This window comes from Suricata suricatta, chromosome 17 (assembly GCF_006229205.1).
Source record: "Suricata suricatta isolate VVHF042 chromosome 17, meerkat_22Aug2017_6uvM2_HiC, whole genome shotgun sequence".
Classification (NCBI taxonomy): domain Eukaryota; kingdom Metazoa; phylum Chordata; class Mammalia; order Carnivora; family Herpestidae; genus Suricata; species Suricata suricatta.
Window position 1 is genome coordinate 24,044,163 of NC_043716.1, and position 16,764 is coordinate 24,060,926.

General features: G+C 35.8%; 1 protein-coding gene and 1 non-coding gene across 2 annotated transcripts in view; both read left to right on the forward strand.

Moving 5' to 3' along the window:
• BCAS3 (BCAS3 microtubule associated cell migration factor) overlaps positions 1-16,764 on the forward strand; it is a 594,659-nt gene that overhangs the window by 40,182 nt on the left and 537,713 nt on the right. The window contains exon 8 of the mRNA XM_029926997.1: positions 12,355-12,436. Coding sequence (XP_029782857.1) covers positions 12,355-12,436 — 82 coding nt within the window. The remainder of the gene's footprint in view (positions 1-12,354; positions 12,437-16,764) is intronic.
• LOC115283163 lies at positions 5,532-5,672 on the forward strand. The gene has a single exon (XR_003904958.1). It is a non-coding gene; the product is annotated as a U4 spliceosomal RNA (small nuclear RNA).

The following is a 16,764-nucleotide window of genomic DNA, read 5'->3' on the forward strand; positions in this document are numbered from 1 at the left end:
TGCAAATGGCAAGATTTCATTCTTTCTGATTGCTGAGTAATACTCCATTGTGTGTGTGTGTGTGTGTGTGTGTGTGTGTGTGTGTGTACACACCACATCTTCTTTATCCATTCATCCATCAATGGATATTTGGTCTCTTTCCATACTTTGGCTGTTGTTGATAGCGTTGCTATAAACATTGGGGTGCATGTGCTCCGTCAAAACAGCACACCTGTATCTCTTGGATAAATACCTAGTAGTGTAAGTGCTGGGTCTTAGGATAATTCTATTTTAAATTTTTGGAGGAATCTCCATACAGTTTTCCAGAGTGGCTGCACCAATTTGCATTGCCACCAGCAGCACAAAAGAGATTCTCTTTCTCTGCATCCTTGCCAACATCTGTTGTTGCCTGAGTTGTTAATGTTAGCCATTCTGACAGGTGTGAGGTGGAATGTGTGGTTTTAATTTGTATTTCCCTGGTGATGAGTGATGTTGAGCATTTTTTCATGTGTTTGTTAGCCATATGGATATCTTTTTTTGGAAAAGTGTCTATACCTGTCTTTTGCCCATTTCTTCACTGGATTAATTGGTTTTTGGGGTGTTGAGTTTGGTAAGTCTTTATAAGTGTCTTTTTTTGTTCAATGTATTTTTTAGATCCATCCATGTTGTTGCGTGTTGTTTTGGTTTGTATTTTTGATTTTATTACTGTGATCATGTCTTCTTGGTCTTTATATATCTGGTACCAAGTACCTTGTCTGGCAGTTGGTTGGATACATGTATGTGTTTATGTATACATTTATGTTTGTGTACATGTACGCACAGATATGTATGTGTATGTTTAGTAAATATATTTCAAGATTTCAGTTTCTGCTGAGTATTCATCTGAGAGTGCTAGAGAGTCAATTTTAGAAAGATCCAAACTAAATTTCATAATTGTTTTGCTGTTTGCTTACATCCCATTCCATTCCCAATCTGTCCTTCTTCCTAAACTCTCTATTTATATTAATTAATAGCAGCGTACTTTTTCTATTTAGCCACATTGAAGCTTCAGGGTCTATGCCATGTATTAGGAGATACAAATACCACTAAGACCTGAGCCTGGAGAAGACCATGTTCTACTTGTGTGAGGTGTCACTACATAACTGCAGTCTGTGTCGGTGCTTCCCAGATGAGAGAGTTTTTGCCCCCAAGGAGACATTTGGCCATGTTTGCAGACATTTTTTATTGTCACGATTGGGAGTTGCTACTGGCATCTGGTAGGTAAAAGCCAGAGATGCTGTGAAGGATCCTGCAATGTTTAGGACAACTTGGCTCAACAAAGCATGGTCCACTCCAAAATGTCAGTGGGGCTGAGGTTGAGAAACCCTGGCCTGTGAGATTTGTGCTCCAGTGGAGGAGGGAATGGAGCGCTGCAGAGCCCTGAGTAGTGAGGAGATGCCTGGGGGAGTCTGACACTTGCGCTGCCTAGTGACGTTTCATAATGTTAATATAAATAATAGCATCTATAATTTGAATAATCAGAATATACCACACACATCATATTAGGTACATTGCTTATTACCCTCTATAATCCTGTCAATTTTACTATTGTTTTAGAAGATTTTTTATTCTTGAGTAATATCTATACCCAGCATTGGGCTTGAACTCACACCCTGAGATCAAGAATTGCACACTCCAACAATTAAGCCAGCCAGGCGCCCCTTAGTTTTACTATTTCGTGTTATTCTCATTTTATAAAGTATTAAAGCTCACATTTAACCCTTCTAAATACACAGCCTCTCCACTATCAACGTTCCACATCAGCAGTCCCCCTTTATCTCTGGTTCTGCTTCCCATGATTTCTGTGAGTCAGCTGTGGTCTAGACGCAGACGAGCCTCATCTGACGTGTTGTCGTGAGCTGAGTAGTAGCCTAATACTACGTTACATGCCTGGCTCATTCATCTCACTTCATCTCGTCATGTGTGCATTTTATCATCTGACATCACCACACAGAAAGTAAATAACGGTATAGTAGGATATTTAGAGAAAGAGAGACATTCATATAACTTCTGTTATAGTATATTGTTACAATTGTTTTATTTCATTGTTGTTAATCTCTTACTGTGCCTAACCTATAAATTAAACTTCACCATGGTATATGTATATGGGAAAAAACACATATAGGATTTCTTACTATCCATAGTTTCAGGCATCCACTGGAGGTCTTAGAATGTATAGCCCATAGATAAAGGGAGACTACTGTATAGTGTTGCGTTTCCATAATGTCATATAGTTGGAATCATTCATCATGTAGCTGTTTCACATTGGCTTCTTTCGCTTAGTAATACACATTTAAGTTATGCCCAAGTCTTTTCACGGCTTGATAGCTCATTTCTTTTTAGCTCTAAATAATATTCCATTGTCTGGATGTCCTATAATTTATTTATGATAGATATCTTTAAAAAAATTAAGACATAGCATACATACTATAAAAAGTACAAATCTCAAATCTGTAGTTTGAAGACTGTGTGTGTGTATATGTGATTATGTGAATGTGTATGTTTGTGTGTATCCATACATAAAAAAATGAAAGTAACATTGAGAACCAAATGTAGAGCATTTTTCTTACTCATAAAGTTCCCCAGTCAGTATTTCCCTTCCCCTCAGATAATAACTATTCTGACCGCAGATTAGTTTGCCTGTATTGAACTTCATATAAATAGAGGCATACAGTATATACTCCTTTGTGTCTTTTGGTTCAGTGTATTTTTTAGATTCATTCATGTTGTTGCATGTTGTCATGGTATGCATTTTTGATTTTTGATTTCATTACTGTGTTATATCCCACTGATTAGCTCTTCTCCTTTTGGGGTGGGTTTCTATGTGTTTCTATGTTTCTATGGGTTTCTATGTTTCATATGTGTTTCTATAATGAATACAGCTACTATGAACATAATTGTAGATTTACATGCTCTATTTTTGAGTATGTACCTAGGAACAGAATTGCTGGGCCACAAGTTAGACATATATTTAACTTGATTAGAAATTGCCACAGTTTTTCACAGAAGTTGTACCATTATACACTTCCACTTGCAATCTCTGAGAGTCAGTATCTGAGAGTTCTAGTTGCTCTGCTTCCTGCTACCATTGATATCATTCATATTTTTAATCATCTTGTCAGTTTTACAAATTCATAAGATATCTATTTTACAGAAGAAAAATCTTAGGCTTCTATTTAATATAATGTTCCTTTTTGGTAGGTATCTGTGCAAAACTATCTTCAGCCAACAGATTATGTCAGGATAAGTTTACAATACCAATCAGATATGACAAATTCAGTCTTTTAGAAGTAGAAAGAGGCCATAAGCCAAAATTGGCTTATCTGCAGCACTGTTTTCTCTCTCCTTCCAACTGGACATGTATTCTGCACAAAATAAAACAACAAGTTACAGGGAATCCAGTTTGTGGGTCTGAGTGATGATGAAGTGTTTATGACAGCTGCTAGGCCGACACTCTCTGTAATGGTGTTACATTGACTACTGAACACCTTCCAGTCTGCCTCCAGGCGAGTGTGTCTGTGTAGTCTGAGTGGTTTTACATTAACATCTACCCTGAGTAAGATCTTTTGACTATAGAAGTGTTACTTGCAAATGGAAGATACCCTTAGAGCCGCTTCAAAGCTCAGAATGGTATTTGGATTGGTGGCGCTGAAGTAATGGCTGGGGTTTTGAAGTGTAAGGTCTAAATCTGTGTTGCATAACCAAAGGAACGTGTGAGTTTAAACTGCTTTTCTTTGATCTTCCTTTCAAATATCAGGCTGGAGGGGAAAGGTTAAAGTCGCCTTAAAATACTCCTCTGTGAGTGCGAAAATTTGGAAGTATGAAAATATGATTACAGGTTACATTCATTATTTGTGTTTTGTGGTTTTCATATTGTTCTTGAAACTCACTTCCTTCTTGCCTCAAGTTTTGTATTTTGAATTTCGTGTCAAGACCAAAATACAGACTCAGTTGCTGTCTACTTTATGTGGTTAGCAAATATCTGCTCTATAAGTTGTTAGTCCTCAAAAATATGTGTTTTAGGTGGTTTTTGTGGTTTGCAATTTTTTTTTTGTTTGTTGTTGGCATACATAGGAGGTTACAGAGATATTGACACTCTGACATTAACTGAATCATTTGTGGTTAGTTAGGCAAAAATAAAACAAAACGTTGTCCCTGTCTTCCTCCTAATTTTAAGAGCTTTCAAAAGCTCTTACTATTAGGAATTTATTCTTCAAACTGTGCTATCTTAAGTTTTTGAAATTGTTGGAATAGAGCTGTAATGCATAAAATAACACCCTGGCAACGACTTGTTGGAGAAAAAAGGCCCGAGGTTAAAACTGTTTTTAATACAGTATGTTAACAGGAGATTTTGATGCCTCTTTGGTCTGGTCATGTTTGGGAAATATTATTCTTTGTTTCCTTACATCTAAAATGAAAATATATCATCAAATTGGCTCACAGGGTGATTCTAGAGAGACTATCAGCTCTCATTAGAGATTGCTTTGTAGTTATAATAGTCACTCATGTAGCTAGTTCAGTCCTTTTGTTGCCTATTAATCGAATACTGTAGTATAAGGTCATACTTCTCCTTTCCCTATCTTTCTTTTTTATTTTTTTTGCTTTTCCTCCCAATTAAAAAATTGTTTCACTTTTGCAGTTAAAAAACCAGTCATGAAGCGATCTTCTTTTTAAAGAACTTCATGTCAATCCGGTTGTGTGGTCTGTATGATTAGCACATGTGAAGTAGTTAGCAAAGTGATAATGATACACTTGTACATTTAAATAGGCTAAGTGAGTTCCTTCTGTTGCTTTAAGCACTCAATTATCTTAGTGTAAAGACCTCATCACCTCTTCATTCTTTCTCTCTGTATTTTTGGGAGGGATATCAGGAAAGGTTAAAATTTATTTGTGGAATTTCAGCATTTTTCTATGTCTACATATACAAATAAAAGTTAATAGATGTAGGGACGCCTGGGTGGCTCAGTCGGTTAAGCGTCTGACTTCGGCTCAGGTCATGATCTCATGGTTTGTGAGTTCGAGTCCCGCGTTGGGCTCTGTGCTGACAGTTTGGACCCTGGAGCCTGTTTCATATTCTGTGTCTCCTTTGCTCTCTGCCCCTCCCCCACTCACAGTCTGTCTGTCTCTCTCTCAAAAATAATTAAACATTAAAAAAATTAAAAAAGTTAATAGATGTTATTATTTTTTATTATTAGTTTACCTAAAAACTGAGTAGAAAGTACACAGAATTCCCATGTATCCCCTCCCCACCATATCTGCGCCTGTTAACATCTTGCATTAGTGAGGTACATTTGCTAAAACTAATGAGCCAATATTGATGGGTTAATAACTTTAAGTCGATAGTTTACATTTTCTCCTTAATTAAAAATCTTTTATTTGGTGTTACTTTTTAAGGAAATGATGCTCTTTTTTAAGAAACTTCATTTCAGTTGTATCTGTGTGGTCAGTACATGTGGCACATTTAGAAAGAGTGATAACTCTCTATTTGCATACTTAAATGTGCTGTTTTTTTAAGCTTTGCGCAGTGGCAGTGTCTTAGCCAATGAGGTTTATCCGAGGCGCGGTTATTGCTAATTAAATGTGCTGTTTTTAAAACGTCACGGTTGGTTAGATAACCTGTTGCAGATAAAAACATCGTATAAACACATAAAGATTGGAGTGAGTGTAGGGTATTTACCGGAGAGGGCGGAGGCTGCCTGGTAAGAGCTGTTGCACAGATGATGTGCTGCTTTCCACCTTGGTAATAGTCCTTTTATTGAGAGTTGTAAAACGTAGGAAGTAATATACTGGTAGCTTCAAGAATGAGATGTACCAAATGTGTTTTGTAATATGGTATTATAACATATTTCCAGGCATTACATATTAATAACATGCTTTGAGAACAGTGGGGCAAAGTCAGATTTATGCTAAATATCATTAAGATTGAATAATGAGGCTGATATAGACCCTGTCACTTATTCATCCATTCATTCAATAAGCATCTTTTTGACTTAACTATATTTTATGTTACATATTTTAAATATGCAATTAAATCATTACAGTTGCCTTCTTAGAAATGTCATCACCCTTATTTTATTTTTTGACAGAGTGTGCATGCAAGAGGGGGAGGGGCAGAGAGAAAGGGGACAGAGGATCCAAAGTGGGCTCTGTGCTGCCAGCGCAGAGCTTGGAGCCTGCTTCAGATTCTGTGTCTCCCTCTCTCTCTTTGCCCCTCCCCCACTCACGCTCTGTCTCTCTTTCTCTCTCAAAAATAAACAAACATTAAGAAAAAATAAAAAAAAATAAAGCCAAACCCATATTTAGCAAATTTGTATAGTTAATATACACAAGTCCAGTTTATTTTCTACTGAAATAAACCATTGGAATATTTAATGTGGTTGATGTGTGATATTTTAGCCTGTGATCCTGGCATATTGCTGTATGTACTTGTTATTGTTAGCATGGGCCATGATTTTGGGAAAAGAATAAAACTTCCAAGGTCCCACCTGTTGGCTGCTTTTACTCTCTGTCAGACTTCCCAAGTGGAATCAGAGCCATTACTAGTTTGGAGAACTCTGACATAAAAGATATTTTTGATTGAAAGTCTGCATGTGCATGAGATAAACATAGGAAATTGTTTTTCTTCTGTTGTTTTTCATGTCTGCTGTCTTGGTTTTCAGTTCACATTTCTAGCCTGGAAATCATCTGCTATATATCCTGTACCCATTTTGAAAAAAGTAGGCAAATTAATACTTCTTTTTAATTTTTTAATTTTAAAGGTGAAAACCTGTTAAAGTATCATGAAAAAGAACTACTAGTCATTATCTTTTGTTTGAGCTGCTTGAGTTCTAGGGAAGTAATTTTTGTGTGTTTCTTATTTTTAACAAGGACTGAATTTTCTTTGAATGTTTGTATGAATATTTTTCCACTTAAAGAGATGGATATCATGGTGCTGTGACCAAACTATTGTATCTTGTTGGGGGGAGGGTTGCTTATTTATTACTGGATTTGGAATTAAGATATGAATTTGATTAGATACAAAAAGTTCTACCTTTTTCTTGAAATGAGTTTTTGAATCTCATTCATATTCTGAACTATTCATCATATGGAAATTGAGGGTCCTTCAGGACAGAAGTCTTACATCATTTTCCCTGATGGCGGGCCAGTACAATAAAGACTATTTATATAGTTAGTTTGAGGCAGCATTACTTTTCAGAGGATACTGACCTGCATTTCATTCACTGTGCACAATAGATTTAAATCCATAATGTCTTAGAATCAGGGAACTGTAGTGGGCAAGAGACTTTAACAATCATTCATGGAATAGTATAATTAATTCCAATAAGCATATGAAAAGGTGTTTGATCCATCTCCTAAATACAAATTAAAACCACAGTGAAAGTCCCATTGAACATACAAGAGTGGCTGATACAAACTGTTGGTGAGGATGTGAGCTGGTAGACTCTCTTACAGTGCTGGTGGAAGTGTAAATGTGTACAATCACTGTAGAAAACTATTTTGTTGAAATCTACAAAATATGCACAGATGCCAAATATAGGAGCAGTTCTACAAGTAGATATATATACCCAGAAGAAATACATGTATATGCTCACTAAATGAAATGGGCAAGAATATGCATAGCAGTATTCTTTACAATGATCTTTTAAAAATGCTAACATCATGGCTCTCATACAACTGTAAAATGGAACAGATGTCAGATTTTATTTAACTCAATAAATGAGTATTTGGCAAGTTGTTACAGCTGGTTCAAAAGAGGATCTGAAGAACCAAGATAGGCAATTAGAAATACTAAAATGAACTTTTTACGAGGTGCAAACCTGGTTAATATACTACTGAAACTAAAATATACTGCCTGGAATCATCTTGTTTTATAGAGTGGAATTCAGTCATATCTCTTCCAGACAAAATTCACTTGCATTTCTGCAGACAAGAGTCAGTTACTATCAGTTTTCTTTAACTTACAATATTGTAAACTAATCCAGTCAAAACAAAGATGCAGATGCCCATAAAAATCAAATAATCCCAAAGGGTCCACTAGACACTCTTGATAATCCATTGAAAGGATATATGATGATCTTTTTCCTATTTGAAATTTTTTTCAATTTTTCCTGACATCTTAAGAGCCAAGAACTAGAAACAACCCAGAAGTCCACCAATAGTAAAATGGATAAATAAGTATTTTTCACACAGTGGAATCTGTATAACAATAGAAATTTAAAAACTACAATAAAAAAATCATATGCAACAACATGAATGAATTTCATACACATGCAATTCATAAGAGTGTATACTGTGTGATTCTATTTGCATAAATTTGATCAAGTAAAATTTATATATAATATACTGAAGTCAGGATAGTGTATGGTTATGCTTGAGTTGAGTTTGTGACTGGGAAGGGGTGTGAGGAACCTTCTGAGTATCTATTATGTTCTGTTTCTTGATGTCTCTGCTGATAACAGGTATTTTAACATGGAAGATTCATTAAGGTGTACATATACATATGGTTGAGGTGTTATTTGTGTTCGTAATTCAACAAAGTTTGATAAAAAGAATCAATTGCAGACACCGTTCTCCATTTGACTTCTATGGGGGTGTAAATATGTATTCTTGTCCTAATTCTCTGTTATTATAGAGCACTTATTATTGTCCATGGTATTTGATTAACTTCTCTATTTTATAGTCAGATATCTTTGAAAAGTCCTCATGATTTCAGAAGCGGTTTGGTTCTGAGGGCCAGATGACCTTTGTTTACTTTCAGAATTCTCTAAAAGTAGTTATAAAGCTCTCCCACAACTTTTATAGCCCTTTCTCTGTGTGTATTGTCTCGGCTGTTATAATTTCCCTTTGCCTTAGATTGAGTTGTGAGATTCTAAACTTGTACTCCCCCCCCCCCTTTTTTGGTTTGGTATGTAATTTGCATATTTTCACCATGCGAAAGCTATTTTCTATGGTTGGAAAAGATTTTTTTCCTACAGTGTGAACAAATCATTCTTTGTTCTCCTTATTGTGCCTCCAAACTGGTACGTCCGGTTTATGCTCCAAACAACAAAAGTCTGTCATCAGAAATTAAAATGCCAGTAAGAACAAAGGCAGAGACCCATGAGGAACTCTTGGAGAGGTTTCCTCCCTGTTTGCTCCTCTCTCCAAGTTACCACAGTTGCCAGGATGTTGGAACATTGCTTGGTACAACTCCTTCCTTGTAGTTCTGCTCTTGTATTTATTATTATTGTGGGTTTAGAAATGAATTTAACAGCTCCTGGTAACTCTTGTCAGGATGTATAAAAGCCTCATCTCTGAGATTTTTTTTTTCCATTTTCAATGAGCTCTTTTTAAGAAATGTAAAAATCCCTTTGAAAGCCTTTAAAAACGTAATCAGTTTTGACACGCATTTATTTGAGAGCAGAATTACCAGTGAACATATTGTATAAAATTATTAGAGGCAATTGAAAGCGGTAGCTAAAGCCGAGCCTGTGAGGACCTATCCATCTTGTGTTCTTTCTAAAATGTGCACGTCTTATCTGTGCACACTTTGTTGGCACTTCTGTTCTGAAATAGTATTCCAGTGTAGCGTTTGCACACATTATTTGGAGAGTTCTTTCCTCTTGGGATTTGACGTTTGAAACTCACTTAGGATACTTTAGAATTATGCTTCTAACAATCATGATTTTAACATAGGCACAAATATTTATAAATAGCAGAATGTTTCTTCATCCCTCTCTTCCCTTATGTTACACTTAAAGATTCAAGGATCTTAACTTAGAAGTAATAAAAGATGGTTAATAAATGTGGGATGCATCTTGTGATCAGTCCCAATGGTTTTCCTTACCTGTTGCTGTACATTTAAAGAGGGATTTAGGGTAGAAGCTTAGACTAGAAGAGAGCATTTAGGTCTGTTTTGAAAGCTGTTATGCTGGAGAGCATGGTGTGTTCAGATTTCAACATGTTTTTCAATGTCAAAGTAAAGTTCTTGCGAATTAAATCCCATGTTAACAAATGTTTATCATATTCTGAGAATACCAAGACAGGTTTGCCCTGTTCGTTATTATTTAGTACAATTTAGTACACAGATTTTGTGTTAGAATACTATTCATTAAAGGTATGACTGTATATTTGTTAGAGTGAGAAGAGTTTTTCATTGCTCTGGATTATAATTTCAGTGCAAGTTCTACAGTATTGTTTTATAACTTTTTATTTCCTTGTTAGTAGAAATAGTAGTATATTGAAGAAGAATACTATTTGTCCATTTTTATAACCCCATTTTGGTGGAGCTAGCCAATAATAACTCTATAATATAATTGCATTACATTAGTGACATACTTTCTGGTGGAAGTGTGCTTATTAGTACCAGAGGTTGTGATTTTTAGATTTTAGAGAATGTGTGATTCCTGCATTGGGTGAGAGGTTGAACAAAGTGACTTTTTAAGACTTTTTCTAAATTTTAAAATTCTGTTCTGTAATATTGAACTGTAGACTTAAGAGCTATAATATATAATGGCCGTGTTTTTCATGTAGAAAATTAATGTTCACAAAGGAATTTGTAGAGAGCTAAATTCCTAGCCTTTGCTCAACTGAGTTTACAGCTTTGGTGTGTTTAGTTGGTGATAGGTGGTGCTGTCGTTGCACAGTTGGTGCAAGAGCCTGGCATTTCTCAGATCTTCTGCATCCCCAGGGCTATAGAGAGATTTGCCATTATGGCCAGCGAACACGTTTATAATAATTTTTATGAGCAAAATGAATATGATGGCTCTTTAGGCATCACCATAACTTAACAAATATAAGAAACAAAATATTTATAGTTTGCAGTCCTTAAATTGAGACAGAAGAGAAGCTGAAGATCTGAAAAAGTAATTAACGGCAGTGCTGCAGATTTACAGTTTAACACCGAAAGCTTTATAAGCCTTTTGTCTTATATACGTTGTTGATACTTTAAACTGCTTGTTTGGAAGGCCCTAGTAAAAAAAACTACCATCAGCATGTTTCCTTCATTGAATGTTTATTACATGTGTTGTAAGTTCTTGAGTATTTAGAACTACTTTGATAATTTTGGCTATTTTCCCTGTCTGATACCATGTATTCCATCAAACACTTGAAAGTTATGAACATGTACTGGGGACTACATTATCACTTAAAGCAGTCTGAAGGGCCTCTTAACTAATTCTGACTTAATCTGCTCAATACTTCAATTAGCAGCAAACTGTTCTCTTGAACCACTAATTTTGAAAAGCAGTTGTTTTCACACTTGACACACATATTGTCATACCCTTTTACCTTTAGATTAATATATTCCTGTGCTTTTTATATCTGAGGAATAAATCTGATATGACTCAAAACGAACACACATTCATATAGTGTTTGATCTACGTGGATAATAAAAATGATGACATTTAAAGCGCTTACATATTCTTTAATTCACAGAATATTGAAATGATCAGTATCTTTGAGATTCTTGGCACCTTTCCCTTTTCAGTTTATAAATGCAAAATAATATAGGCTTAATGGAGATGGGGGGATCGGGGAGATGTTGGTCAAAGGGTACAAAGTTGCAGTTAGGCAGGATGAGGAAGTCTAGAGATAAAATGTTCAGGCATGACGCCTATAGTTAATAGCACTGTGTTGAATATTTAAAAACTGCAGAGGGTAGATTTCAGGTGTTCTCATCATCTAAAAAAGGAGGAAATGACTGCAGTAATCATTGTGTGTGCACATTAAGCCATCATGTTGTATACCTTAAATTTCTATGATTTTAATTAAAATGTATTGAAACAAGAGAAACATAGGTTTCTAGAAGCTAAATGATTTATTCAAGGCGGGAGTTGCAGAAGCATAACCTGGCGCACGCGTTATTCATGTTCCACTATCGTGTTCTTGGCAATATGTTTTGTTTTTTCTCCTTCACAACATATTTGAAAAACTTGCTACAACATTTAAGTTCTGTTTTTTCAGAATACCAAGAATATTTACCTTTTTGTTACATGGAACACTTGGTACTAACTAACAAAATCATAATGCGTTGCTCTAAAACGAAAGGCAATCATGCAGGAACTGAGCAGACTTACAGTAGTTTCTTAAAGATAAGAATTATAGACTTTAAGAACAGAGCATTCATTTTCCTACTTCTATTAAGTGTGTGCTCTTATCATTTTCTAAAAATATTTGTGGTAATTTAAATAAAAATATACTGAATGTGTATGAACAACCATAAATGTATATCTCTGTTGTATACATATATTACATTTCAGAAAAAAAATGGTGGTAACATTTAGGAGACCTTGTTTTCCTATAATCATGTTCTGACCTGTGTTTTCATGTGCTGAAATTTTTTGTCTTCTCACGCAGATCAGTGGGGAGGCCCAGGAGCTGTTTTCTGTCCGACATGGCCCCATTCGAGCGGCTAGAATCTTGCCTGCTCCACAGTTCGGTGAGTGTAGCCCTAAAGTGGAAACAAATCATTTAGGAGTTTCTCTTTTATTGGTCTTGGACTACAGACAACAAGAATGATAACTGGAGTCTGTTTTCCTCCAAGTGTCCATGCCCAATCCCTCCTCCCCACAAGATAAATTCTTGTTCTGTCAGTTGAGATGGAAATAGGTAATCTTAACCAATTCAATATGGCCATTCACATTCTACTGTGGTTTTGATTTATCTTCATCCTCTTTGATCTCGATTTAGCCTCTGACTTTGCCGGCTTTCTTGAAGCCTTCTTCTCTCTTGGTTTTCATGGCATCACTCTTCCCAGATCCCTTCCTTGCTGACTGTACTGCTTTTGTTGTGTTTCTGGCTTAGCTTTCTTCTGTGGGTATTCCCCAAGTCTGTGTTGTTCTTATGTCTTTGCTCTTCTTCACAGTTATTCTTAAGCTGCGTTGGAGAGCTTGGTTTTCACCATTATCTCGCTTGTGGATGCGTCTGCTGTCTACATTTCCAGACGTGTCAGAGTATAGTTTTGGGCTTTTGACCTTTAATCTCTGATTTAAAAATGAATACTTCTTGATGTTGTACTTCCATATTATGTATGTGTTATTTTATTTTAAAAAATTAAATATGTGTTTAAATTAAATATGCTGTTTGGTACCTAATACCTCCTGACTCTTTAGTGATGTGCTTTCTCATTAACTTGCCTGTGTTTACTCAGTAATGTTTCTGCACAAGCAATGAAAACACAGTCATTTTAATCCTGTTTGCATATTCTAAAATCTTTTTACAAAGAGGATATTAAAATATTTTAATTCTGTTTTTAAAATTTACCAGAAATTGGTTAACCTTCCTTATAATACTTCATTTAGCTCATAATTCTCTACACTGGTGAGAAGGGAGTTTATTAAAACTTACTACTGTGTGCATTATGCACTGACCATATGCGTAAGTGTGTCAGGGATCAGTTTAGTGATGTAATCTGCTTAATTGAAATAGGTAGGGCGGAGGTAACACGGCCACAGCGTCCTGCCAGCATGTAGAGGTGTTTCTCCTGGTTATTGGGCTGTATGGTACATCCAGCCTTCAGCCGTCTCTCCTTTGCTCTCTCTCAGTCTCTCTTGCTCTGATGTTTATTGCATTTGAGTTATGGTGAAATCTTTAACAAGGAAGATTGTTGAACATCTTTTTCTGGAAGGTTTTTGGAATAGCCAGCCTTCTCTTTGGATAGTTGTGCTCAAGAACAACTTTATTATTAAAAGACGGCTTGTCTTTGTTTCTGTTGTATGTATTCAGAGAGGCAGATTTTTCTCCCTTCAGTTCATTTATGAAGCTCTTTCATTTATGCCAGTTATTAATTTCCCATTTTTCTCAACTTTTACTTTGGCCAGAAATACTTCATGAGAGAGTATAAAGCTATAAAACTTATTATTGGTAGTAGAATTTGAGTATACCTAATTTATTTAACTAATTAAAAAAAGATTTCTCTCTCTCTTATAATATACTTTTTAAAATATAATATTAGATTTAAAACATAATTTCACACAGTTAAATGTTCTCTTATGCAGAGGTTACATTTGTATCACTTCTGTTATATTTGATTATTTTTTAGATTTGTTTTCACTGAAGTCCTACATGTGACTGATCACATAAACTTTGTAATGGAAAATAGAATCCCCTGTCCCTCTCTTTCATCCATTTTGCTTTGAGTAATCATTTTGATGGAGTAAGTCCTTTAGTAGCTTCCGGAAAAAGGATGTGTGGTAAATCTTGTTTGTCTGAAGTTGTCTTTATTCTTTCTTAACTTTTGATTGCTAATTTCGCTGGGTAACAAATACTTGTTTGTAAATGATGTTATTTCAGAATTTTGAAGGCATTGATCTAGTGTTATGGTTGAAGAGTCTGAAGCTGTTTTGATACCTTTTTCTTTGTCTATAGCTTGTTTTTCTCTGGGAACTAGCATGATGTTAATCTTATTCCCAGTGTTCTGAAACTTTATAATGATGTTTCTTAGTTCATACGTTGTCCTGGGCTCCTTCAGTGTGAGAATGCAAATTAGTACAGTTTTAGAAAATTTATTTGAATTTCTTTTTTGATGACTTCTAGTTTTATTTGTTTTCTCTTTCTGGTACTTAACATTATTTGGCTGTTACATCCCGTAGGATAATTTCATTTTTTATTTTTTAATGTTTATTTTTGAGAGAGAGAGAGAAAGAGAGAGAGAGGCAGGCAGAATGTGAGCAGAGGAGGGGCAGAGAGCGAGGGAGACCCAGAATTCCAAGCAGGCTCCAGGCTCTGAGCTGTCAGCACAGAGCCTGATGTGGGGCTGAAACTCACCAACCTTGAGATCATGACCTGAGCTGAAGTGAGGTTAGACGCTCAACCAACTGAGCCACCCAAGTGCCCCTAGAATGATTAATTAAAAAAAACCAGTTTCTTTCCTGTTCTTTTTGGGAGATTGTCTTCCTCTGGATTACAAATTCTTCTATTGGGTACTTCTTTTCTACTATCATGTTTTTCTTTTTTTTTTTTTTTAATTTAAAAAAATGTTTATTTTGAGAGAGAGCATACACATGTGTGCATGAGTTGGAAAGGGGCAGAGAGAATTCCAAGCATGCTGTGCCCTGTCAGCTCAGAGCCTAATGTGGGACTCCATCCCACGAACTGTGAGATCATGACCTGAGCCGCGATCAAGAGTTGGACACTTAACTATAACTGAGCTACCCAGGCGCCTCTGTGCTAACTTGTTTTTCTTAATCTTGCCTTCTCGTACTCAACACTTTGCTCTCCCTCTCTGCCTACTCCCTTCTCATTCTCTCTCCCACCCCTCTCCCTCCTCTTCTTCTCTCTGTATTTTCTTTCTTTCTTGGTGTAATTTACATATAAATATTACCAACTAGAATCCATGATATATACAGTAATGATATATCATGACCAAGAAAGAGATATTTCAGAAATACAAGGTTGGTTAACATTTGAAATTCATTCAGTGACATTCATATTAATAGAACAAAGAAGAAAATCCATATGAGCATCTATTAGAAGGGGAAAAAAACTTTGATAAAATTCAGTAGTCATTTATGATTTTAAAAAATCCTTCAGCAAATTAGGGTAGAAACATCCTCATCATCCTCGTATGATAAAGATTATAAGAAACCTACAGCATACATTATACTTAATAGTGATATATTAAATACTTTCCCACTGGGTTTGAGATAGCTTTTTATCACAACTTTTATTTATCTTTGAATGCAGGCCCTAGCCATTACAAAAAAATAAATAAAAGGTGTAAATATTAGGATGAAAGATGTAAAATTGTCTTCATTCATTGATAACTTGATAGTATATATGGAAAATGCAAAAGAACCTATAAACTCTTAAAATTAATAATTCAATTTAGCACAGCTGTTGCATATCAGGTTTGTTAGATCTTTTGTGAATTGATCCCTCACTGTATTTTTCAAGCATCTTTAAAAAATTATTTTTTAAAGTTTATTTATTTATTTCAAGAGAGTGACAGCATGAGGTGGGGAGGAGGGGCAGAGAGAGAGAGAGAGAGAGAGAGAGGGAGAGAGCAAATCCCAAGCAGGTTCCATGCTGCCAGCACAGAACCCAGTGCAGGGCTTGAACCCATGAGCCATGAGATTGTGACCTTTGCTGAAACCAAGCGTTGGATGCTTAACTGACTGAGGCACCCAGGTGCATGCATTTTCCGCCATCCTTAAGGAGTGTCCCACATCTTCCCCTTCCTTGCCCTAATAGTACTCCTTTGTAATAGTTGTACTGAACTTTCTATCATTTACTCCAATAATCCATCCTCTTTAAGGTCATTTCATTGCTATTTCCTTTTCTAGAATGTTCTTCTAACCATTTTTGCTCCATATTCAATTTAATAGTATGTACTAATATATGACTTCTTTTTTTATTTTAGTTGCTCATTTACCTCTTGTTAGATTGTTTTTCTTTTTTTTATTGATTAGTTTATTACCAAGTTGGTTTCCATCTAACACCCAGTGCTCTTCCCCACAAGTGCCCCTTTCCATGACCATCTCCCCTCTTCCCTTTCCCCCCCTTCAGCCCTGTTTGCTTTCAGTATTCCAGAGGCTCTTATGATTTGCCTCACTCCCTCTTCCTAACTCTTCCCCCACCCTTTCCCCTTCTCATGGTCTCCTATTAGGTTTCTCCTGTTAGACCTATGAGTGAAAACATATGGTATCTGTCCTTCTCTGCCTGACTTACGAGGCTTAGCATGACACCCTCGAGGTCCATCCACTCTGCTACAAATGGCCAGATCTCATTCTTTCTCATTGCCATGTAGTACTCCATTGTATATATATA